Source organism: Telmatherina bonti (assembly GCF_933228915.1).
Source record: "Telmatherina bonti genome assembly, chromosome: 7".
In the NCBI taxonomy this organism is placed as follows: domain Eukaryota; kingdom Metazoa; phylum Chordata; class Actinopteri; order Atheriniformes; family Telmatherinidae; genus Telmatherina; species Telmatherina bonti.
In genome coordinates, this window is record NC_136625.1 from 11,145,780 (window position 1) to 11,173,279 (window position 27,500).

The 27,500-nt window shown below is 40.9% G+C and overlaps 1 protein-coding gene across 1 annotated transcript in view; it reads right to left on the bottom strand.

Moving 5' to 3' along the window:
• The window catches only part of LOC306758030 (contactin-associated protein-like 4), a gene marked incomplete at both ends in the record, with an annotated part of 189,104 nt that overhangs the window by 80,273 nt on the left and 81,331 nt on the right, over nt 1-27,500 (bottom strand). The window contains 3 exons of the mRNA XM_079243245.1: nt 54-229; nt 16,728-16,934; nt 23,006-23,153. Coding sequence (XP_079099371.1) covers nt 54-229; nt 16,728-16,934; nt 23,006-23,153 — 531 coding nt within the window. The remainder of the gene's footprint in view (nt 1-53; nt 230-16,727; nt 16,935-23,005; nt 23,154-27,500) is intronic.

Sequence of the window (27,500 nt, forward strand, 5' to 3'; positions counted from 1 at the left end):
AGCCATAAAAGTTATTCGTAATGTTTGTGTTGGTGTGTGTGGTTGTTTTGCACCTGTTTGATGCCCCAGTGGCTGAACTCTGCAGGGATCTGAACTCTTTCTGTGTGTTTATCCACAGTGAGGTTGAGGTGACTGTTTCTATGCTCCAGTACCACATAGTGCCAATGCTGGTCATCTAGCAGGCTGCCGAGGGAGGCCAGACGCCTGTGCTCAGAGGAAGAAGAGCTGCCTAGAAAGGTTAAAATTAAAAAAAAAAAAAAAAAAAGAGGATTAGAACAAGAAAAGCAAACTGGAGAAGAGGGCAGAGAGTATAGATGAAAAAGGATGGCAAGGAAAGAAGGAAGAGGGGGAAAAGTCAGGACGGATGGATGAACGGAAAGAAGAGACAAGAGATGATAAAAAAAAAATAAAAAAAAAGCGTTAATGAAATCTAATCATATTGTGAAAAATGCAAATTACTTCCAGACTAAGGCTTTTAATCAACACATCAGCAGTGTTTAATGGACAAGCTCTAATCTTCACACCACAAGAAGAAGCCCTTTGTATAAAACTGGAGGAGATAAAATGTCATTTTAAAGCAGAAACAGCAGGTTTTATTGGAGCTATTGGACTTACAGACGCAGGCTCTGCTAATCCAATATGCAGCTTTTCTTCCATCAGCTGTCAATTTTCTTTTAAGTTATGCAACCTGCTTGACTTTTTCTCTCCAGTTATAGCAGCTCTGATCTGACAGCCTGCTGTTTGTTATCTGACCTGTAAGTTTGTTTTCTCCTCATTATCTGACCTCCTTGTCTGCTTCTTTCTGACTGTCTGACCTGATGTCAGACTCCAGACGAGGTGTTGCTCAAAAAAAAAAAAAAACAACTTTGTATTTCTTAGCATCCCACAGGGAGCACCAGCGAGAGGTCAGCCGCTCATCTCATTAAGTATATAAGTATATCTCCATATTTGTACTCAAAACCAAAGCCAGATCTGTCACAATGTCTAATCTGAACAAGTGTGGGAGAAACTTAGTGAGACATCATTAATGATAAATGAGCGCCAGCCGGTCCTAATAAGTGGATCCATCTCCATCCCCCCACTGGGGACACAACGTTGTGTTTCTGCTGAGAGAGCGAACTACAGAGAGCGCACATTAAAAATGTATTACGTATTTTTTCAGGAGAGGTGATCCCAACTGCGGAGAGAGAGAGAGAGCTGCCAGTTTCACAGGACCACAGACACATTTAGTTTGTGATGTTTCAGCTCAATCTGTGAAGGAATAGATTTGAATGCAATTTGAGAAAAAAAAAAAAAAAACAACTTCATCTAGATGGAGAGACTTTAAAATTTACCTCATGATACAGCGGAGTGTCTGCCCTGTCAACACAGCTATTGTGATGATTTATTTGATTTCAGTTCAGGAGAATAGAAAGAGACAATGCAATCAATATGAGAGGAAAGACAACACAGCTTCAAAACAAATAAGATCGCTCTACTGGCATTGATTAATGGAACAATTATGATGTTGTTGGAGGTAGAGGGGAAGACCTCACTGGTTGGATGTTTCATTAAATGGATGCTTTGATTACATCATGAAAGATGAAGGGAAAATAAAGTTGGAATCAAAATAAGAGATTATTGGCCAAAACACAGAAAGCTGACCTACAAATATGAATAAATATGACCATCATCGTGTTTTTCCCTGCGGTTTCCTCCTTTTTTCCATGGAAAATCATCACCAGGCAGAACGGAAACTTTTCAGACTTTTTTAGAAATTACTGGAACACACTCAAAAATAGAGGTACCAGCTTGTACCTAAAAAGGTACAAATGCTTGTCGCTGGGGGTGTACTCTTTAGAGACATTTCTGTACCCTTCAGTTCTGGTCTATTTTTGTACCTTATCAAGTTCAACCTCACCTTATCAAGTTATGTTTTATGTTTTCACAGCATTAGGCCTGGTCCATGCAACTTAGCAATATTATCTTATCTTTAATATAGAAATAATCTTCAAAAACTCAAAATACTGACCAGCCATACACTTAGTCTGCAGCATCTGACCTTCATTGTCTGGTGTAGTAAATGACTGTTAAGTAGTACTACTGTCATCACTCAACTCTGCTCTAGTTTGTAACATTACAGCCATTAACATTACATTTTTCAATGCTGCAGGTACCCTTATGGTCGAAATGGTACAAATTTGTACTTTATGTCACTTTGAACCCTTTTTCGTACTCTGAAGGTGTGCTTCTGGTCTCTTAAAGACCAGTATTGTACTTTTGAGAGAGCATTTCTTAAAAATGTACCTATAGGTACAGAAATGTCCTTATCTTGTACCTCTATTTTTGAGAGTGAAGGACTGTAAGAAAATTATTTTCCAGAAGTTTTCACCTAAAATGGTCGTGGCAGTTGAAGCATTTACCAATCATTTTCCAAACCTCACACATTAGTAGTAAATTGGACTTGTTAGTCCCATTTGTTAGTGGACTGCCATTTGTAAAGGCTGCAAACAGTGCTATTTGCCTCATTGATGACATCTTGGCTTCTCCGTCCATCCATCTTCAGCCGCTTATGCGGGGTCGGGTCGCGGGGGCAGCAGCCTAAGCAGGGAAGCCCAGACTTCCCTCTACCCAGCCACATTTGCCAACTCTGCGGGGGGGGGAGGCGTTCCCAGGCCAGCCAAGAGATGTAATCCCTCCAGAGTGTCCTGGGTCTCCCCTGGGGTCTCCTCCCGGATGGACGTGCCTGGAACACCTCACCATGGAGGCATTCAGGAGGCATCCTGACCAGATGCCCGAGCCACCTCAACTGGTTCCTCTCGATGCGAAGGAGCAGCGGCTCTACTCTGAGCCCCTCCCGGATGACCGAGCTCCTCACCCTATCTCTAAGGGAGAGCCCGGCCACCCTGCGGAAGAAACTCATTTCAGCCACCTGTATACGAGATCTCGTTCTTTCGGTCACGACCCACAGCTCATGACCATAGGTGAGGGTAGGAACGTAGATCGACTGGTAGAATGAATATGAAAAATCACCATTATGTCCAGTAAGTCAGCAGATATACATTAGTTTGATCAGTTGGCATTAGTCCTTCTTCATTATAGTTTAACTTTCTAAAACTTTTCACCTGGAGCCTATCCCAACACAAATGAGAGACAAAGTAAAACCTGGACAGGTCACCAGTCCTCACTAATTACCAGTTGACCTAGACTTATGTCCTGGACTGTGGGAGGACCCAGAGAGAGCCCACACATTATGTATTCATTCTGGATTCACTGTTACGACAGCTCTGCAGCTAGCAGCTAGCGGCTAGCTCAAGCGGTAGAGTAGGTCATAGGATAATTAGAAGTTTGATGGTTCCAATCCCAGTCATGCCATTTGAGCAATGTGCTTTACTAATGTTGGGTCTAGTGTTGACAACACTGGCACATGACTGGTTTTGCAACCATGTCTGTCAGTATGACTCATGGCAGCTGTGGCTGTATACATGTAGTTTACACCTAAAGTACGAATTATTAATAGATTTAATGAAGAACGCCTTGTGAAGTTTGATATAAATAAACAAATGATATTTCATCAATAATTTTAGCTCAGTGAAAACTCGCAGAACAAAGTTTTACACAGATGACACGTTATCACTTTACCAGAACCAGGATCACCAGTAAACCTTCTTTCTGTAGATGCAGTTTTTACTTGTTCTAATTGTTGTTTTTTAATCCGTCTTTACTTTTAGCTCCAGTGATATCTTCATAAGGGTCTTCAACACATGGAGGTTTGCCAGCTCAGCCTGCAGGGTTGTTGCTCCAGTGATCGCCCCTGCCCAGGTGGTCATGGGGCCCTGCGGTGCAGCCTTATGGTCGCATTGCAGGGCTTTAGCCCGACCAGATTGGGAGGGTTCTTGTGGTGACCCCCTCTGTGGTTGTGGTTTTGGGGGTGGTTCTCAGTATGAATAGATCTCAATATGGATCAGCGATGCAATGACATCTTTATTTCTATTTATGGTGTAATATATTTTGATAGACACATGCAGAAACTGGGTGTGGGAGTTTGTGCTACACACTCAAAAATAGAGGTACCATCTTGTACCTAAAAAGGTACGAATGCTTGTCGCTGGGGGTGTACTCTTTTGAGAGACATTTCTGTACCCTTCAGTTCTGGTCTATTTTTGTACCTTATCAAGTTCAACCTCACCTTATCAAGTTAGGTTTTTTTTTTATGTTTTCACAGCATTAGGCCTGGTCCATGCAACTTAGCAATATTATCTTATCTTTAATCTAGAAATAATCTTCAAAAACTCAAAATACTGACCAGACATACACTTAGTTTGCAGCATCTGGCCTTCATTGTCTGGTGTAGTAAATGACTGTTAAGTAGTACTACTGTCATCACTCAACTCTGCTCTAGTTTGTAACATTACAGCCATTAACATTACATTTTTCAATGCTGCAGGTACCCTTATGGTCGAAATGGTACAAATTTGTACTTTATGTCACTTTGAACCCTTTTTCATACTCTGAAGGTGTGCTTCTGGTCTCTTAAAGACCAGTATTGTACTTTTGAGAGAGCATTTCTTAAAAATGTACCTATAGGTACAGAAATGTCCTTATCTTGTACCTCTATTTTTGAGAGTGCAATGCAAATGGGGTCAGGTAGTGTGTGTGTGAAGGGGAGGGGAGTGGTAAGCAAGTATATATTCTCAATATGATATGTATCGTACATATGTGTGAAGGCTTGTTTTAAATATGACATTTTCATACACAAATTATTATTACATAAAGCACTTTATGTTGCTTCTATGTATAAAAAAGTGTTCGATAAACACAATTTTAGCTGATTTGACCAAATGTAACATGAACATAATGACATATCAAGGACAGGAGGGTGATTGAGGCTTTTGTGACAACAGGAGGTGAAGTTCACGAATTCATCTCCAGAGAGGAAACTGCCCACCAAACAGGTTGATGAGAACACACCGCACAATTATCTTGCATAAATGCTGCTGTTGACAAGGTGTTATAGGTTGATAAGGTAAAAAAAGTCAGCGCTACCAATAAGAAGGATGCCTAGACATGGTGGTGCCAAGTCTCTAACAATGCACCGCTGGCATGCAGGGGAAGCATGTGTTCACATATCACACAACGTTCAGAAACCAAAGCTCCCAAATTTTCTGCTGAACAGAGCCCAGTTTGTGTAAACATTGACGGCCCAGCCTTCATCTGTGTGCTTTTAGGCCAGTAATCACACTACTTGATTATTTCTTTTCTTTTCTCATTTCAGAAACTGTGTTCCTGTGAGTCGCCTGCATTACTGCCAGGACGAGTGTCTACAACTTCCATTATTTTACATTTAATTGGACAGTAAAAGCTGGAAAGCCATAGTTTGTTGCGTAGATATTTCTGAGTGGAACTTTGGTAAAGTTACTGAACCAGTTCACATGCACCCAATGTGACATTCATTAAGATTTCTCAAGGAAAGCTTCACACAATCAGATGTGTGCTGAGTTTCACACATCTTTATTTCTGTGAGAATGCACTTTACACATTTGGTGTAGTACAAGCTGCTTAGTATTTTAAACACGAGGGTTGTTTTTTATGCTTTATTGCAACAGGAGCAGCTCACACTGTGCTTGCAAGCATCAAGTCCACCTGTGGCTTGAGCCTAAAATGCAGGATGTGACGGAGACACCACTTCACAGAACAGCTCTGACATGCTTGAGGTTACTGATGGTGTAACAACAGGAAATTCATTACTTCTCTTGCTACAAATCCTCTGAAAGACACCCATCAGGTTTGAGATAGTTTATGTAAAGATTAACTAGGAAATCATTCAGACAGGATTCTGGATTAAAATGTTATCAAATAATCGTCCAGTTCATAGTTTCTCATGTAAACAGTCACAGTGTAGTAATGATTTGTACATTGGCCACATTAACAAGAGAGTTTTAATTCTTATTTAATTCTGAATCCACTTTTAACCAAAGTGGGGATGTAAACAGCTGTTTCTGAGTGAAAAAGACAATTCGGAATTAAACGTAATTCCAAAGAAAGTGGCTGATTTATTTGCATTTCCAATCCAAACAGATTAGTTCCTCTGTCGTGTAAATCTTCATTACTCTTTAAGCTTACTCCGATCGTTCTGCACATTCTTGTTTCCTTGTCCCGCCCGGATGACGCACGTATGAGGCGTCATTGGGGCCCGATGAGGCGTTGTTTTGCCTCCTGTCTTTGGTAGTCTATCTTCATAGGTAGTTTTCCATGTTACGATCAAAAAGACAAGAAGCTGGAACTGGACTTTGTTTATTTCTGGTCGACGTCAATATGTAACATCCACCTGCTGTCCAATCAGACCCTTTCTCAACTCACCGATCTAAAGTGGAATTAAGTAACGGCATGTTTCCTTGTAAACCTCCATTCGGAATTACTATTTCCATATAAACCCCTCAGGAGTATAATGTTATCCGAAATGATTTAGTTCTGGATTCTTAACTCCCTCTTAAAAACATCATGTGACCGTCTCTATAATATTTATGCCGTTTCTCCATCTATCTAATTTTTCTCACTCATCTGAGGTCGGGTAACAGGTTCAGGACGGAGATGCAGACATCCTGTATACACTCCTCTTCGAGGAGCTGTAGAGGAACCTGAACATTTGCCTGACCAAAAAGGAAAAGACTCTGGATGCCGTCTAAAAATGAGCTTATTTGACCATGAATTTAATCTGTTCATTTTAAGAATTTTAATGTAATTTGAACAATTATTTACATTCAGATGAACATGAAGTCATTTACAAAGGAATAAAAATATACAAATGGTGAATTGGTGCAGCAGTTTGTGCCCACAAATAAGGTTTTGATTGACTGTGCTGTCATTAAAGCCTGCTGAACACAGGCTGGGTAATTTTATCCCTCTTCACATGCCTTCAAGACAACATCACTTCCCATATCTTGTCTGCTATTCTATTACAGTGGCGCAAAATCTGATTGCTGATATCAGAAAAGCTGCTGGTATCATTACTTCAGCAGCTGACTCTCATAAAACCCAAAGACAGAGGCTTTGTAACGTTTCACACCTCGGGTCACAGTGTGAGGCGTTTGCAGCGGATCAGGAGGCTTTTTCCTCCTTTCTGGAACAGGAAGTGACTTTTCTTTATTTTAATGGAGTAAAAATGGCACAAAAAGCTAAACAAAATTAGTGTCATCTGCAATATTAAGTTTAAGATTAAGAGGAGCTGAACCAATGAAATTGAATATTTACAGAATCAATAAGAGTCGTAGGAGTAAAATCAAATCTCACTGGCTATGTGAAGGACTGTATTTTTTAACATGTCAATTAGACATTGAATTACTTTATCAGGCCACATTTTAAGTTCAACTGTTCATTAGAAGTTTTATTTGCAAGACGTTTCCAAATGTTGTCTGTTCTGAATGAATACAGAAGGAAATTAAAACAGTTACCAGGGGACGCCAGCAGGGGGAGTGTGAGCCTGTTGAGCTGTAAAACGAGACACTGCTTCCTAGCTTCAGTTAAATACATGCAGGAGCCAAGGAAAGCTGGTGCCCGTGTATTTCATAACAAATTCTTCCCTTATCAGGTGAGAACCCCTTTTTAATTGCAATCTGAGTTCTTAAAAGGGTTAAGCAAATGTTAATATGGTTTTGTTGTGAAATTGAATATTTAAATGTAATAAAGTAAGTTCTGGGAACTGTTAGCCATATGCCAAGTTGAAGGAATTAGCTTAAAGCTAATCGTGTCCTATGCTAACTGGTTCACTGTACATCAGCTTGGATTAATGATAAGAACCATAGAAATTGCCTTGCAGTGCTTTGTGTTTAATTCATGTACTGTCAGGAGTGCTGTCTATTGTGGGATAACAAACAGGTTAGAGAATCCTTAAAATTCTGGCAACAAACTCATGTGCAGTATTTCAATTTTCTTTCCTGTGTAATATTTGATCTGCAAATGTTGGTAACAAAACTGTACATGTAGTGTTACCTGTTCCCAAATGTTGTATGCAGCTTATGTGATGTCCTCGCTTCAGTTAAATACATGCAGGAGCCAAGGAAAGCTGGTGTCCGTGTATTTCATAACAAATTCTTCCCTTATCAGGGCTTTTACAGCTAAACGTGAGTCAACAGAACACAAAGGTGTAGTATTTCTAAATCTGTTTTACAGGAATTAGCCTTTTTATTCCCTTTTCCAGCGGAAGTTAAAACCACAAGACAAACTTTGAAACTGTGACAAGAATGAATGTAAAAGCCGATTTTCTGGAAAAATCCAGTGATGCAGAAAATGAGATGAAAAGAAAACCATAAAGAGAGCATAACGGAGGTGTGAAATTCAGTCTACCATACAGATAACATTACATCCTAATGCTATAAGCATCTGCCAAACAGTAATCAGAAAAGGTCTAATTTGTGTTCTAGTTGCTGTTTCTGGGATGTTGCGTAGTTTTATTCTCAAATCAACTGGTGTGAAGTTACACACCTGGGTTTGTCCATGTTAGCAGCATAGAGGATAACGTACGATGTCAGCATCAGAGAGCTGAGCAGATTATTTCAATTACACAAAATCTAACATATGATGCCAAGAAAAGAATAAAACAAAAGTTATAGCTGCTTTTTAAATTTTTTTTTCTCTTTCCAAAAGACAGATACCTAACGATGAAGGAGAGAAACAGAAAAGATGGTCTGATAAATATCACCAAGGATTGTTTGAATATATTTGTCAAGGACAAAGTAGTAAGAGGAGATCATAACAGAAAAATAGTTTATGTAAAAAATGCAATAGAGATTAATGATAAGAACACGTGTAACAACACTAATGTCCTTTTTCCCCAAAATAAAGTAGTTTCTGGACAAACAGGGTGATTCCTTAACACCTATTAGCAGATAATGTGGTGTGTCTCAGCTTTGCGTCCAATGTGACCTTAAAAAAATGGAGGGAAGTGAGCAAATGAAGGAGGAAAGATTTTTTTAAACTTAAAAAAGAAAAAGTATAGCAGACAAACATCGCCTGAAAGTCATATCCGTAAAGGAAACATCGATCAATGACCTGATACAGAAACCTGAGAGATGAACCTGGAGCTTCAGCTGATTCTTCTCTGAAGCCTCATCAGAAATGGTCTCCATTCAAGGATGGCCACCAAGAAGCCATTATAGAGGAGAAAAGACTTCAGTATGCTAAATCACATGAGATCTGGACTGAGAATCAGCGTCAGCAGGTCTGATGGAGGGAGGACTCCTCCCCACAGCCTGGACAGCAACATTACTGAATCACCATCCTGACATAGAATGGAACAAAATGCAGCCAAAGTCTGAAAAAAAAAAGCTTTGAAACGCCAAACAGAGAAATATTCCTGGATTTCAAATTCAAATTTTTGTTTATGAAGCATTTTTCATGCCTCAAAGCAGCACAAAGTGACTTTACATAAAAAACCAGAACAGCTAATGCATTTTAAATTTCATGCACTTACAGACACACACACACATACACATACATACACACACACAGAAAAGAAGTATCCTCACCCCCCAAATTCCCCCCATCCCTCCCTCCTCCCTGTCTGTTAACTGAATGAAATTAAATACAATAAAGATAATAAAAATCTGTCTGATGCAGCTGGGAGAAAAAGATATTTCATGTATCCATCCACATCAGGAACCAGCCCACCGTGACCACACAGGTCAATCAATCAAATAATCTATCAATCTTTATTTTTTAAGTACTTTTCATCCAATAAAAACGTAATGCAAAGTGCTTTACATTAAAAGCAAAAAAAACAAAAACAAACTTCTTATCAAAACCCCTAAATTAACAGTCTGTGAAACCAACACATACACAGCATAGCGGTTGTTGCTACAGGAGCCACCCTGATCACAGCAGGCCGGGGTCCCACCTCAGCCACCGACAGGGTGATTGCTGCTGCAGCCGTCCTGCAGACCAGCAGGTGTGGTGGGTCCCCATGAGGGAAACACTGGAGTTATAAAAAGTTCCAACAAAAATCAGGTAAACATAAAAACAAAAACATAAATAAATAAATAAGTAAAGATTCAGACTTAGATAAAATGACAAATTAAAGAACAGAAATGGTCACACCAAATGTTTTATTTGAAACTAGTTACAATTTCACTGATGTACTTTATTTATGTAAATCTTAAATTCTTACTGCACCCTTTTCCTGCCGTCCTGGTTCTGTATGAAGAAACGTGGCGATTCAAGACTTTTCTGAATTATTTTAATTATTCCTTCTAACCAAGCTACTCTTTTTGAGACAAAGTAAATTTAAATAATAAAGAAAAAACGTCAAATATCTATTTATAAGAATATTTAACAGTAAAAGATAAAAAAAAAAAAAAAAGCAAATATCTTTTCCTATATTTTAAGTATGCGGGCAGCAAATTTATTCTCACTCTGACTTTATACTGTGGTCCAATATTTGCATTTGTAAGAAAAACCTTTCCTGCATCCTCTCTGCTAATTTCAGAGCCAGGTTTTTTGTTAACAACTCTTAAGCAATGAGATAAAACTGCTTTGTGCAAACACCAAAACCACAGATGCAGAGTGTTATAAAAAACACCTGTCCAGCTCCAAGCACGGAGGTGGAGAAATCATGCTATGGAACTTTGTTGCAACTAGGGCTGCAACGATTTCTCGGGTAACCCGAGTAACTCGAGTACAAAAAATGATCGAGGCAAATTATCTGCCTCGAGGCGTCGTTTAATTAATATCACGCGGTGATATATTTTAATGTATGCATCATGGCGGCATTCTCAGACCACTGCGCTGTTCGGAGGGACTACATCACTGTTTCAGTAAACATATAAAACATCTAAACATGTATAAAATATATAAAAACAGAATTTGTCGCCTACGGTGTGTCTGTACAGTATGACTGTTTCACCCGGACTGATGACGGACGTTTCAAACAGCAGCGGAGAGCGGTTTGCTTTCTGTCTGAAGATTCTCGTTGCTTTGGTCTCTAATGGCAGAGAATGAAGAAGAGGGGAGGAAAAGACCGAAAAAGTCGCAAGCGTGGGACCATTTCACACTGAAAAGCGCAGAAAACGTAGTGCAGTGTGTGTGCTGTATAGCAGGTGTCAATGTTGCTGCACCTGAAACGAACCCCCCCCCCCCACCGACACTTCACCGCTCCAGGAGGAGATTCAGCATCACGATTTATATCAACAACAGCAGCGGCTGTTAAACGTACAGTGTTATAACCTGCGATATTAGTCAGCAGTGACGAGGCATGGCGAGGTGTCTGCTGCTAATGCACGTTAACCGTCTTGTAATTCATCCCTCATCTGTCTCTCCTGCACACACGCAGAGTCAAAGAGCATGTTTTATGCAGCGTGTGACGGCAGGCGGAGCCTCTGTTCCTGCAGCAATCTTTTAATCTGTATTTAAACAGACACACTTTTAACAGGCGTGTCGTCCACCAAGACATCGGCTAGTTCTTACTTTGGACATGTTTACAAGTCAGTCCTTCTTCCTACGTGAATTCTTCTTTTTAATCTTTTAAAAGGCAGAAATTTGCGACCGGTTGAGAATTGTTCCTCCACACATTGAGCGCGTGCACAAACACGTTGGCACATTTTAAAATATGATACTTTTAAAACATTTTAAAAGTATTATATTTTAAAGCATTTTCCTCATGCATTAGGTAGTAACAACACATGCAACAGCTTCACAAATATACATTTATAGATTTACTTTGGTTGAGTTTCTAGTATTTGTTTTACAAATTATAATAATAATAAAAAAATTACTTGTTACTTGAGTACTTGATTACTCGAAGAAATGATCGACAGAGTACCCGATTACAAAAGTACTCGATAGTTGCAGCTCTAGTTACAACTAATGCAAAAAAAAAAGGAAAAAAAACGAAAAAAAACCCCAAAGAATTAAACATCACATTAGTGACACAGCTAATACGGCTAAAATCTAAAAGAGCTGTTATCTCCCCAACAGGACGTAGATCCTACACCAACATTTACAAGATGAACATTCAGCTCGGAAGTGCTGCAAAACCGAGACAGGTCAGAACCTCACACAGCCACAGCAAATGCCTTTTTGTCAGCTTGTACGTTTTAAAACATTTCCTAAACAGCTCCTGTAATCTTTGTCTTCTGACACTCAGGTTTTCAAGGTAATGGTGAACATATTCTAATAATGTCTGGGTCATTTTAAAAGAGAGGCACAGATTATCATAGACCCCAAATGTTTGAGGGGGCATAGAGTGGCTGTTTTGTACTGTCAAAGATTTAAAAATAAAAATATGAAGTTATAAGGATGACGGATGGAAAAAAAAGGTAGAAACAGGTACAGACAGAGGGATTAATAGAGAGTAGGAAGATGGAGAAACAAGGATACGAAAAAGAGAAGGAAGGGAAAGAAAACTATTGGGATACATGTTTGTGTGGACAGATGAAGCAGGCTGGGAATCCTGAAGGTGCTTTAACCCTATTTGCACAAACATATGCACATAAACACACACACACACCTTTCTGTACAGACCATAAGCCATGTATCACATCTTGCAGAGACCAGCCCTAACACATGCTGCGGTGAACAGGGACCATCCATCATGGCTGTAACTGGACAGAGATGCAGCAGAGTGGGATCCAGGTTTAACCAGTCTGGTGATTTTAGAGGTGTTTGCATCGTCCTTATTTACAGAGATGCTCCATACTAATATCACTGTGAGATGACTCATGAATCTCACGGTGAAGATCAGCGTGTCTTTGCTGAACTTTTTTTTTCCCACTTATGGTGTTTTCAAAAATAACATAAAAACCCCAAAACATCAACATGTAACCAAACACTCCTCATGTGTTTCTGTATTTTCCCTTCCTTCATCTCTTTATCCTCATTGGCTATAACTCCTTGCTGACATCACATCCTCCATCAGCTGCTTCAGAATATCAAACATGCCGGATATTTAGTTGAAGGCTAGGATGGATTGCCCTCTCCGGGTCGGCAGTCAGGTCCTGCCTCAAGTGGAGGAGTTTATATATCTCGGGGTCTTGTTCATAAGTTAGGGAAGGATGGAGCGTGAGATTGACAGACGGATCGGTGCGGTGTCTGCAGTAATGCGGACTCTGCGCCGGTCTGTTGTGGTGAGGAAGGAGCTGAGCCAGAAGGCAAAGCTCTCGATCGATGGTCACGAGATCTCGTATACAGGCGGCTGAAATGAGTTTCCGCAGTTTCCTCCACAGTTTCCTCCGCAGGGTGGCCGGGTCTCCCTTAGAGATAGGGTGAGGAGCTCGGTCATCCGGGAGGGGCTCAGAGTAGAGCCGCTGCTCCTCCGCATCGAGAGGAACCAGTTGAGGTGGCTCGGGCATCTGGTCAGGATGCCTCCTGGATGCCTCCCTGGTGAGGTGTTCCAGGCATGTCCCTCTGGGAGGAGACCCCGGGGAAGACCCAGGACACGCTGGAGGGATGATATATTATATAGCTGGCCTGGGAACGCCTCAGGATCCCCCTGCAGAGTTGGCAAATGTGGCTGTGGAGAGGGAAGTCTGGGCTTCCCTGCTGTGGCTGCTGCCCCTAGCGACCTGACCCCGGATAAGTGGCAGAAGATGGATGGATGGCTAGGATGGGTTTGCCAGACTTTTAAATCCTATTTCTGAAACCTTCTCCAACAGTGATTGTTGACCTCCTACTGAACTGCCTGATTCACCTCAGGTCTGAGCTGCTTGTTGTAGCATGAACGAAGATTAACGCAGCATGAACCAGTTCATTCGAATGACAATCTAAGCATGTTACCAGGACTGACTCAGCGCCACAAACAAGCAGATTCTGAGCTGCAATTAAACAGGGATTCAGATGAAATTAGTTTCTTATAAAAACATGTAGCATCTAACAAGAAGACAGAAAAAGGATAGAATGAGAACAGAAAGGAAAATAAACAGAAGACAAAGAGAAGAATGAAATGCACAACATGGAAACACTGCAATCCAATAACAGATTCTTCACCATGGGCTACACCTGAACAGAAACATAAAGGACATCTCAGGATCCCCCCTGCAGGAAGACAAAGTCAGCAACTGGGAGGAGCACCAGAGAGGAACAAAACCAGAAACACACCCAAATATGAATTAACAGAAAATGTCTGTTAGTGAATATACCTGCAGGACGAGTAAAGCGTGTTTGCAGAGGAGTGATCATGCCAATGTGACCCTGTGGAGTGTGGTGTCCATTCAGAGACACCGTATTAAGACACGGTGGTACAATTATGTCATAAATGTAGATATAAATGGCTCAAGAGCTGTCAACTGATCACCACCTGGTGGTGAGTTGGCTCAGACGGTGGGGGAGGAAGCCGGTCAGAGCTGGCAGGCCCAAACATGTTGTGAGGGTCTGCTGGGAACGTCTGGCTGAGTCCCCTGTCAGAGCGAGCTTCAACTCCCACCTTCAGCAGAGCTTCGAACATGTCCCGAGTGAGGCGGGGGACATTGAGTCCGAATGGGCTGTGTTCCGTGCCTCTATTGCTGAGGCGGCCAGCCGGAGCTGTGGCTGTAAGGTAGTTGGTGCCTGTCGTGGCGGTAATCCCAGGACTCGTTGGTGGACACCAGCAGTGAGGGATGCCGTCAAGCTGAAGAAGGAGTCCTATCAAGCCTTCTTGGCCTGTGGGACTCTGGAGGCAGCTGATGGGTACCGGCGGGCTAAGCGGCATGCGGCTTCGGCTGTTGCCGAGGCAAAAATTCGGGCATGGGAGGAGTTCGGCGAGGCCATGGAGAAAGACTTCTGGACGGCTTCGAGGAGATTCTGGTCCACCATCCGGCGGCTCAGGAGGGGGAAGCAGTGCTCCATCAATACTGTGTACAGTGGAGGTGGGGAGCTGCTGACCTCAACTCGGGACGTAGTGGGTCGGTGGAAAGAATACTTCGAAGACCTCCTCAATCCTACCAACACGTCTTCCCATGAGGGAGCAGAGCTGGTGGACTCAGGGGTGGACTCTCCTATCTCTGGGGCTGAAGTCGCTGAGGTGGTCAAAAAGCTCCTTGGCGGCAAGGTCCCGGGGGTGGATGAGATCCGCCCGGAGTTCCTTAAGGCTCTGGATGCTGTGGGGCTGTCCTGGCTGACACGCCTCTGCAGCATCGCGTGGACATCGGGGGCAGTACCGCTGGATTGGCAGACTGGGGTGGTGGTCCCCCTTTTTAAGAAGGGGGACCGGAGGGTGTGTTCCAATTACAGGGGAATCACACTCCTCAGCCTCCCTGGTAAGGTCTATTCAGGGGTCCTGGAGAGGAGGGTCCGCCGGATTGAGGAGGAGCAGTGTGGTTTTCGTCCTGGTCGCGGAACAGTGGACCAGCTCTATACCCTCTCTGGGGTCCTGGAGGGGGCATGGGAGTTTGCCCAACCAGTCTACATGTGCTTTGTGGACCTGGAGAAGGCATTCGACCGTGTCCCCCGGGGGCTCCTGTGGGGGGTACTCCGGGAGTATGGGGTACCGGACCCCCTTGTACGAGCTGTCCAGTCCCTGTACGACAGGTGTCAGAGCTTGGTCCGCATTGCCGGTAGTAAGTCGGATCCATTTCCGGTGAGGGTTGGACTCTGCCAAGGCTGCCCTTTATCACCGATTCTGTTCATAACTTATATGGACAGAATTTCTAGGCGCAGCTGAGGTGTTGAGGGGATCCGACTTGGTGGCCTCAGGATTGGGTCCCTGCTTTTTGCGGATGACGTGGTCCTGTTGGCTTCATCTGGTCGTGATCTCCAGCTCTCGCTTGAGCGATTCGCGGCCGAGTGTGAAGCGGCTGGGATGAGAATCAGCACCTCAAAATCTGAGACCATGGTCCTCAGCCGGAATAGGGTGGATTGCCCTCTCCGGGTCGGGGGTCAGGTCCTGCCTCAAGTGGAGGAGTTTAAATATCTCGGGGTCTTGTTCACGAGTGAGGGAAGGATGGAGCGCGAGATCGACAGACGGATCGGTGCGGCATCTGCAGTAATGCGGACTCTGCGCCGGTCTGTCGTGGTGAAGAAGGAGCTGAGCCAGAAGGTGAAGCTCTCGATTTACCAGTCGATCTACGTTCCTACCCTCACCTATGGTCATGAGCTGTGGGTCGTGACCGAAAGAACGAGATCTCGTATACAGGCGGCTGAAATGATTTTTCCTCCGCAGGGTGGCCGGGCTCTCCCTTAGAGATAGGGTGAGGAGCTCGGTCATCCGGGAGGGGCTCAGAGTAGAGCCGCTGCTCCTTCGCATCGAGAGGAACCAGTTGAGGTGGCTCGGGCATCTGGTCAGGATGCCTCCTGGACGCCTCCCTGGTGAGGTGTTCCAGGCACGTCCCTCTGGGAGGAGACCCCGGGGAAGACCCAGGACACGCTGGAGGGATTACATCTCTCGGCTGGCCTGGGAACGCCTCGGGATCCCCCCCGCAGAGTTGGCAAATGTGGCTGGGGAGAGGGAAGTCTGGGCTTCCCTGCTTAGGCTGCTGCCCCCGCGACCCGACCCCAGATAAGCGGCAGAAGATGGATGGATGAATGGATGGAGATTAAAAGCAGTACACTAATTTTACTAAATATTACAAACATAGTTACTTTTAAATCTGTGATTTTTGTTGCTGATTGCTTTTATTTAGACATCATGAAGGAGTTACAGTTTGAGCTGAAATGCAGAATTTGCCAGTTTTAATCATTTTAAGATGAACATTTTCCCAGCATGGTCACATTTTCCCATTCCCATTCTGAAAGTACCACGAATTGGGGGACAAACTATAAGAGATGACTATCATGATGTTTGGTACCTTGTCTGAGCAGAAGCAGCAGCTTCCCTCTCTCTAGTTCCAGACTGATGCTGAGTCCCTCCGGTCCCTCGGCATGCAGCAGCCTCCCAGAGTTCCTCAGAGTTTTAAACTTCAGAGAGATGACCTCCTTGAATGTTCGCTTTGCTGCAGGACTCGGCCGATATGTCAGGCCGCTGCTGCTGCCGGCAAAGCTCAACACGTCAGACGCTGAAAATAAATAACAAAACAGGTTTTCAGTGAGACATACAAAGCAGAACCTACCAAAGCCAGTAGCTTAATTATGAGCAGCGATAATACGGTTACCAGCTGGCAGTCTGCGTGTTTGCTCAGTTTTCTTATACATCCACAACATAGTTGCTGTTTAACATAATGAGGGTTAAAGCAAGACATTCAGACGCAAACATTCACCGACTCCAGACATGGATTCATCCTGTTACTGCGAGGCTCTGTTTACAGCAGACACTTTTAACAAATCTGCATTGTTTATCATTTTACATCAAGCCATTCACCGCCTGTGTCTGGCGCTTTGCTGGGGATTCGGGCTGAGGTGAGGCAAGGTAAACAGTGGAGGCAGTAAAAAAATGGACTGTTTAAAACAGGCAGCAGCTGAGCTCAGCATCCAATTTCCTTTTCGGCTGTACAACTAATTTCTCTGACTGAATGTTTTTTAATGAAGTTGGCAAGTCTTTGACCCCACTTAACTCGCAGCAATGTTCTTATTGCACTGTCCAGTGTATTTCCTGCTGATTGCAAAGCAGCAGGCTCAAGCGCCGAACATCTGATTCACGCACAAAACACTACTCCCAGTCTAATTTATATACAACCAAGCAAACTAATTAAGCTAGAAAATGTTTCTGTTTCTATGTAACTGTGATGAGTCCAGTTCCTGTAATTATCCCAACAACAGCAGGTTGCAATGCGACCAGCAGTGGGTGGGTCTACCAGTTGCTTCTCTACTTGTACTTCATCTACCAAAGTGTACAATAAGACCCAAATACCATGAAGTTAAGATACTTGACCTGGATAAAAGATTTGTTGGACTTATTGAAATGTATCTCACAGGCTTATTATCCTATAAGGAGGCATTAATTACATTGTTTGAAGTTTTGCTGTTACTGCAGTGCAACAAGCTGCAACATCCTCAAATAAAAGCTGTGTTTTTATCCAGTTGTCATATAAATATGAAGCAAAACTTACAAAATAAACAATGCACATCAGGAGAAGTGAACCCAGCAACATAAAAAGAGTTCAGAAATATCAAAATTGATTAATAAACAAGTGACATATTACTAAATTATACAAAATGTTTTTCTCATTAATCAGCAATTACAAGTAGCTTGTACCAAATAGACCATTTTTTGTCAGCAGGTGGGCATCAGACTATGCAACAAGGGGTATAAACAGTGTTCTGATGAAAACTAAAACTAAATCTAACAGAGGAAGACACAAGCAAAAAATGGAGTGAAAGCTTAATTTATTTTTCTTTCAACTAGGACTACATCCCCACAGAGACAGAAAAGATTTAAATCTTTTAAAAACGGTTTCCTGAAAAGATAAAATAGTTTTAATAAATGTATCTGTACACACAAAACCTCCAAAGACACTATAGGTAACACACTGTCACATGACTGCACAAAAACCATACAATAAGACGTGGAGCAAGTTCATGTGGAGTAAACAAAGATACAAAGATGACAACGATGGTGAATGAAGTTAAATTCTCCATCTCCATCATTCTTGTCACCCCATAAGGGTGAAGCTTTGCTGGCATTGGTTAAGGTGTGCAAAAGTTGCAAATAATTTGCATTTTCCAATTTATTCACCTTTGGGCAGTTTCAAAAACCAAATATGAAATGTCCAAACAATAAATAACTTTAGCAGTCACACCTAAACTCACCCTTGTGTGGACATGGCCTTACAATGCTACGGTTAGGTCTTCACATGAACACTTATCCCTGTGTCCCTGCATTGGAGTAAGCATGTATAAATAACTGAAGGGTGGATGGATAGTGGAGGATTTATGCAAATTGCCTTCTCATACAAAAACGGCAAAGACAGGTAGTGTTTAGAGAGAGAGAGAGAGAGAGAGAGAGAAAGGGCGCAATCAGACTCAGAAATATCTCGGTCCAACAGATTCTGAATCAGGGGTTCGGTATTTCATGTGACATGCACCCAACCCACTCAGCTATCAGCTCCCTTCAAAGGCCTGCATTCCTCCTTCTGAGGAGGATTCTGCTGTGGATGCTGCATTAGTTTCTAGCAGGATCACCACGAATCTTCTCTGACATCTGTGACACCAGCTGTCAGAGGAAAGATAAATATAGCACAAACTGTATTTATCTGCAACGTCTTGAAATAACTTCTGAATACATCCGAACCTCTGCAGGCAATTTATCAAATTCCAGCTTTTAAATATTCCTCACAAACCATCTTCTTCCAAGTGGCTACCGGTAAACAGTCTTTGAAAGGACACACAATAGTTTAAATTCATATATCTTCTGTTTCACTCGGCTTAACATAAAAAAGTAGGATGTTATGAAAGTACAAACATATATAGGTGTGTACACAAATATACACACATACATATAACTTATATACAACAATGTATCACAATACATACATACATTTATAAGCCATTTAGTAGTGACAATTTTTGTAGATGTAGGTAGAAAAGAAAAAGTTACACATTAAGTAAATCATATTTGAGCGTTCAGTGTGTTGATGGCTGCAGGGTAGAAACGGTTCAGGAAACCTGTGGTGTGGTGGTAAAGGTTATGGGCAGAGTGGAAATGGTACCTGAGAATGTTTAGTGAGTTCTGTAAACAATAGGTGTGTTTCAGTAGCACAAAATGTAAATATTGCAATAAAAATCTGGTAAGTGAAACACACTAAATTTAGAAAAATCTCGCAAATATGGCTGAAAGGTTTTTCTGTTCTCATGAGGTAGTTTCCCAGACGTTACAGTATAGAAGCATATTGCAAAAGTAGAATGGAAACATTGCCAGCTTTTACACATTCCCAGACGTGATGTTGCGGGGGGGTGTCACATTTACAGTTAACTTCAAGCAAACATGTCATGGTATGAATAGACAGAACAACAAAGGTAAAGCAACAGCAAAATGCTGAATTTTACAATAAATAAGAAAAATAAATGAGGGAAAGGGGCTTAGAAAAGCAGTGGAAAATAATTCATAGCAAGTGGAAAGCCCTGAAACAATGCTACCTGGCAACCTGGTTACCTCGCAACCTGGAGACTTGGCAAAAGTCACAATTCTTGTAAAATCTTGTCCACGCAAAAAGATATTACGAGAACTGCGACTTAAGCGCCAAACATCACCCAATGGAAACATGCTAACCACAACTGTATTTTGTCAAAATAGTAGAAATATATTTTACTTTTATTCAGCGAAAAATAATGGAAACGCAGCTAATGAGAGACAAAGATGGTAGGTGGTAGCTGGTAGGATGTGGTGGGAGCTGATGATATGTTGTTTAATTTTAACAATCCTCTGCAGAGCCTTCCTGCCTGCAGAGCTGCTTCCTTGTCACACCAGGATACTGTGTGTCAGGACACGTGATAGTACAGCAGTAGTAAGGCACAACAGGTGCTGCGGAAGATTAATTTAACCAAGTAAAAGGAGGAAGAAGAGTTACTTCTATGCCTTTTTCACCTGCACATTGCTGTTTACAGTCAAGTTAAGGTCTTCTTTGATGCAGGTGCCCAGAAACCTGTAGTTCAATACCCTGTCTTCCTTCTTTCCATTGATGTGAGTAGTGTGTATACATCCCTCTTTTTCCTCAAGGTAATTGTCATTTCTGTTATGTTCATGCTTAATGTGAGATTATTTTCTTTACACCACACTGTCAACTCTTATACTTCCCCTGTCAGCAGACTCATATTTCCTGCCAGTCAGCCTCACAACCATCCAGTCATCCACAAATTTGACAACTGCATTGCTGTTATGTGATGAGATTCAGTCAAACGTGTACTCGGAGTAAAGGAAAGGACTTAACACACAGCCTTGTGGGGCTCCTGCACACAGTGTCAGGGTGAAGGAGTGATTAGCGTCCTTACTAACTGACTGACTGTGAGTCAAAACATTTGTCTACAGCCAGATGTTGTCTTGTATGCTCAGGCTGGACATTTTGAAGAACAGCCTGCTGGGTAGGACGGTATGAAAAGTAGAGCTGTAATCTACACAAAAAAATCATCTGACAGTGACTCACAACATCCAACTAGCATTCTAAGCTACCATTGTGAACACATTTTTATGCCTCAAATAGCATTAACAACTTTTTTTTTAAAAGAAAGAAAAAAAAAGTAAACAAATTCAATCTAAATCTCTCTGAAGAGATCTGACTCTGTTGTAGACGTTAGCTAGCATAGGGCTCTACTTTTCCTTCTGCATATAAAGTACTGTTGAGTGAAGAATGGAGAGAAACAGCCTTCAGCTGATTACCTCGTATTTGAACTGTATGTGCACAATCACTTTATGGTTTGAAACCCTGGAAAGGCAGTTTGATGAGTCACTAATGTTGCACTTTCTGAATCATCATTTTACACATAAACGCAGAACATTTATCACTGTGAAGCCATTTTAAGCTTAATGTATGGTCATTTTCTTGATGGTTTACAGCAGTGCAGAACAACAACTTGCATGTGGCTTCAGTGATCGAGGGTTAATATGGAGAGTCTGTAGGACAACCGTGAAGCCTTCAGATGCTAATACTAATACTATATAAAACAAACCTATAAAATATTGCTGAATGTAATGTATTTATTTATTTAATGTAATTTATTTAACAAGCAGGCTTTATATATATTGTAATTCTCTTTTAATGCTGGAACTTTCTTTGTATTCTGCTTCGTTCAACAGTTTAACTAAATAAAAAAGCTAGCATGCTACGTGGAGCATAGATTTCAGTTTGCCCTTTTTCTTCTTAGTCTTCTATTTCAAAGTTCTCTGCTGAGGAGGAAAGTAAGTGGATTTTTATGCAGATTTACTGGTACAATGTTTTCAAGAAGGGTTTTTCAAGAAAAAATTGCAGCCAAGACCTTTGTCTCAGTCAGAGGAAAGGATTTGTGGGGCTTTAGAGTTTTTGTGACCTTGTTGGCCATGCTCAGCACCATGAGAAGTGTGCCTAGGATTTTTTTTTAATAGTTTTTCTTATCCATGTTTGTTTTGATTATTATGTGTCAAAAAGGATGCAAACATAGCACAATTATTGGTCACACTTAGTAATCTGTTCTTTGGAGAGAGCTTTATTTTGTTTGGTTGCCCTGCTGTTTTTAGCACTTAAATGGCGTGGAGGAGAATATTTATTCATATCGATGCTCTGCATGATAAAATAGCTAATCCCTAATGCGTAGTTTAGATTGTTGCTGGCACTTTCAGATTTCTTGAGATTTCTTTAGACTTAACAAGTAGTTTTCAAGTAGTACAATACAACTGTTGCAGGTGTTGGTTCTTTCTAGCAAAATCTATGTAATGCAACATTGCTGTCACTGTAAAAATGAGGTGCTCATATCAAATTATCTATTGGACCTACTTATGTCAGTTTCCTCCCAAGGATAGCAAATGACAGGATTCTGCTAACTCATTGGCTGCCAGAGACGTCTTTTGTGCTTTAGTAGTTTCTGCATAAGGAAAGCCAGTTTTCCAGGGTGTCAAAACGCCTTCAAAAAGCACCTTCCGAACGCGAACCCAGCGTGCACCCAACATGTTGTGAATGTGCTCCAAGTGCGCACCCCAAAGACGTCCTAATGGATGCATCCAGCCACATTCCACAGTCCCAAAAGATGAACCAAAATGCTCCAAAATCCACAGGACTCTGCTGCCTGGCAACCAATGAGTTAAGTGCACCAGTCGATCATACAGAAAGTTTGGCTACAGATACGTTCAGAGCAGTTTTATACTGTACTTATAATATGTCAGTCAAAATTTTGAGCTTAAAACATAAAGGAAAGTACCTTTAACCAGTTTTAAGTTAAACAGAATTTGAAAACCTCTTTGTTGACACAGGTGGGAGTGCTCACTATTTAGCTGGTTAGGATTATCAAAGTCTACATACTTATAGATGTAAAATAACAAAAACAAGTGTTGGAGGGATATACCTTACATTAAACAAAGGCAGTGTAAAGTATCAGAGGTGAAGTGTGGAAAAGAAGGGAAAATTAGGAAATGGCTGTTTTTAGCAGTTAGCACAATTAGCCTTTCTGACTTCAAGCTAACTGTAGAAAGTTAATGAAGACAATGATGATGAAGATAAGGACTTACTGTAGGGACATCCATAGGTCTCCAACCGCAGTCCGATCCGTCCGCTGGGATTCCAGTCAAGAGGAATGAGGCGGAGGTAGCGAGCGACTGCCGGCTGCTGCAGCTTGTACTGGACCACACTGTCTGCATTGCTGTTACCTGGAAAAGACTGAAAGAACACAACTATCAATAACTAATTCTGTAATTACTAGCAAGTCTTTAAATAATCGTACATAATTTATATGCACTATGTGCAGGGTTGTCTGCTGACACTGATCATGTATTTAACATACCCACATGCTTAGTGTGTCAATCAAACACTTGTGGAACAATATTTTTCCAAGCATGATGGTATTTTGTGTAAAATAAATGTTAAAGATCAGTAATTAGTCTACTTTAAAGGAAATGGTTATTTGGACCTTTTATTCAACACAAGCCATGAATTTTCTAATGTAGATGAGATATAGAATCAGAAGGTAATCTTATTTTTTCAGGAAGGGAAAGATCTTTTCCTTCTGGTTTAAAAGCTGCAGCAGTTTTAGGGCAAAAATACTGCAAATAAAGAAGTGCTGTGTAATGTGTGTGCCAGCCTTGGTAAAACTCAACATCTGAAAGAATAACTGGTTTGTCTGACTTGGGGAAGGAGGAGAAATACTTATGAAGCATAATGACAAAACAAAAAGAAAAACTTCCTCCTCAGGCTGCAGAGAACGCTGATTTTTTTGAGCAGAGGCTCAAGTCCGACCATTTTAGCTTCTAGTTTATTTCTTATTTGAGTTTGTTTGAGTCATATTTATTCTTTTATCGGTTTTATAGGTTTTTATAATTTCTTTTTACAGATTTTTATAGAGTTGTCCTGTTTTTACTGCTCTTATCTGTTCTTATTGTTTAGAAGTTTATTTGTTTCTTGCTTTTACTCCGGTGAGTGTCATGGTGTTCTAGACTACCCGTCGTGCATTGAAACCATGTAATCCTTGTTCTTAATCCTTACTTCATGAATGGTTAAGATAACAAACTGTATGTTCAGTTCAGTTCGGTTCACTTTATTTGCCATTTGCAGATACATAAAAACCACATTGGAGAAACAGTTGCAAGAGCTCAACCAAAACACAGCAGAAAAAAAACATACAAAACATACATGAATACATCTAAAAACTAAAACAATAAGGTGGTATTTCAAAGTGCTTTCTTTAAAGTCATGACCTGTTTTGTAAAGTAACTTAGTGTGATTAGATGAAGTGCATTTAATCACACGATATTATTTACCTGAGATCAGGAGCTCAAAGATTGCGGTAGCGGGTTGGCCAAAAGGATCACTAATGATCTGTAAAATCCTTGTTAAAAAACTAGATTTGTAAATGTCCTCCAGGACTGGTAGGTTGCAATCTATTGTCCTGTGAGCAGAGAAAACCACTGTGTTTAAAGTTTTCTTCATGGTAGTTGTAATTAGTATCCATATTAAAATTATTTCAATGTTGAGTAATGAATATGAAGTTTTGATCATTTCAGCTCATAATAAGATTGGACTGCAGGTTGGGAAGAATATCCAGTGAGCTGATGCTCATTAACCTGCCTCACACTGAGAGCTTTCCAGAGAATTTAAAGTGTGAGAGAGGAATTGATTGCCTGCTTCTCTCTGACTCTGTGCTGAATGCCTGACAGATCGCTTTCACTCACTTTTCCTCTCTTTCCATCTCTTCCATCTGGCTATCTATCCTAATTACACGCCTCCCCTTGAAGTTGACATGCAGGTTAAATAGAGCTCCCATTGCTGAGTAAAAGCTAAGACATATAATTAACTTATTAATTCCTCTGTTATCATGAATGGAGTTGAATGATCTTATGATGAGAAAAGAGACCCTGTGTTGGACTGAGAGATACTGACACGTTGTGGAATACCAGTATGGTAAATTAACATTCAGCCATATTTACGGTTGAATGGGTTTATGGTGTTTCAGAGATAACGTATCGAACAAATATTAGTTTGATATAATGCTCAGCAAGAAAACTATTTTCTACAAATCTTTACTAGAGAATGAAAAAAAGATACTGAAACTCTGACAACAAATTGATTTAAAAGCCTACGGACAGGTTTAATGTGTAAAAATGTCTATATATTGAAAAAGTGACCTTATTTGTTATCAATCAACTCTTGATTTGGAGGGAGTTGAATATAAAAGGACCATGTCACATTCTATGAAGACAATAGGAACATTTAAACAAATGATAAAAGATGAGATAATTAAAATTTATGAAGCAAATATGGATTGAAAGTAATGTATATTGTATATTATGATTCACTGTGTGTATTACCAGTATTTATTGTTTTATTGTAATGTAATATAATGTCTATTACTTTTCAGAGATCCTGCATCATGTTAGGGTATTTTTGGGGGGGTTTGGACCAGATAAGTGTTCACCTTCTTCCAAGACCTTTTTTTAACTTAAGAAGCTTGTTTTGTTTGTTGTAATGACTATTTGTTCTGTTTTAAGTTTGTTTGTTTTTATTTTGAAATAAATTCTAAAAGAATAAAAAGACCCCAATGGAACAGAGAGATTTTAATGTTACTTTGTGTGCTCTCACAATGTTTTTAACCTCATAGGTTTTACAGTTCTTAAGCAAAAGTCTAGTATTCTACATTTATATATTATGTTTTAGTTTTAACACAGTTAAACACAGCGACTTAATTCCTAATAATAAACAGTATTGAGCTGTTAAATAATCCATATTTATTACAATGAGCCAAAATGAAAATAAATCACCAGTTTTTTGTGTTCATGTTATTCTAAACAGAAATATAAAGTGAAACATGGAGTGAAAACAGCAAAGTAGGAACATACCTCATTCCGTTTATGGTTACAGAAAACAAAAAAACTCTCTTAATAAAGTATCATTATGTTTCACAACCACATACTTCCTCTGCTAGCATGGAAATGGGTATTTGCGTGTAATGCCGACTTGATTCTGAGAAAACAGGCCAGAATAAACTGAACCAAACAGCTCTAACAGGTTGTTTGTCCCAAAGATCCAACATTTGGATTTTGTTTGTCGCCCACAACTAGATGGTTTAAAAGTCAGGTTGAGCATGACCTTTTGTTTGTAATGAATTGATTACTCAATATTTTCAGATATGGAAAATATGGAGGTTAAAACTATTGCCTGGAGGGTCCTGTTCAAGTTCTTGTCAGAAACTTCTCACCATAATCCAAAACCATGTGTGTCAAATTATTTAGTGATTGTAAACTGAATGCAGGCATGAAAAGATCACACAAGCATACGTGGTTGTTGAACTGGGTAAACTGGTTGGACTGTAGCCGAAAGGGCCCAGCTCCATTTTGACCCAGAACACAGTTATTGTGGTGGAAAAAAGGAGCATACATCTGTCTAAATTAACTTTTTGTTTGAAAAAACATAAAATTCTAAAAAAGACCAAATATTTTCTTTTTTTTTTTTTTTAAATGGGGAACACAATTATTGTGTGTATCTTAGGATAATGTAATCTATTAATTTATGATTACATTTCTGATTATTTCTTTCCCCCCTGATGTAACAAGACATAATATGAACATCACATCTCTTCATGTACTCCAGTTCATGATCACTTATGTATTTATTGGATTCATCATTGGAGTGACGGTCACAACAGCTTAAAGACAGTCCAAACCTGTTTTGTTTGCTGAAAGTTAAAACAACTGGATCTTTGCAGAGAAGGAAAATGACAGAACAAAATGAAGGGGAAAGAAATTCACATGGTAAGAAAAAAAAGAAGAGAATAAACCAAATAAGAAAAGGAAAAATAAATAAAGTGATTGGAGAAATTTAAGAGCGAGAGGGTGAAAATAGCCGGATGTGTTCCTCATCATCCGCCCTTCAGGCAGGAGAAAACAAACAGATACAGAGGAGAGACAATAAGGAAACGATGGATTGCAGTATTTTCAAGGAACCCAAAGGCTTCTTAAGACAGAGAGAGAGAGAAAAAGACATCCTCAAACAGAGAGAGTAAAACAACATATTGCCTCCCCTGGTCCTCAGACTGAGATGTGAAGCCCAGTAGGTAATGTATTGTGGCTGATCCAGCAGCTCTGGCTTCAACTTTCTCCTCTGACAGACTCTAAGCCTGGCTGACTCATTCAGTTCAGACACACTTTGAAATGTGACTGGGCTTGTGCAGAGTTTATGTGAGGTGTCGGATCAACATGCTTTTAAGCTGCGAGGAGCTGTGAGGATCCTCAGCGCTGAGATTAGCTGGATTCCCTCAACAGGAAGAAATTGCCTCAGCTGGGCTTCTAATCAAAAGCTCCTGTGTGCAGAACTGTAACAAATGTGGCTTCAACCTGGATTAATGTCCATGCTCAAAGTGAGAAAAAAAACCCTGGTTTGTCGCACTGTTTGATTTGTTGCTGGGAGTCCCTGCGAGAAAGCACGAACAGACTCGACACATGACTCACAAGAAACAACGCGCACAGCTGTGTTTTCAAACTACACCCGGACTTAATGGTATTCCAGCGCCTGCAT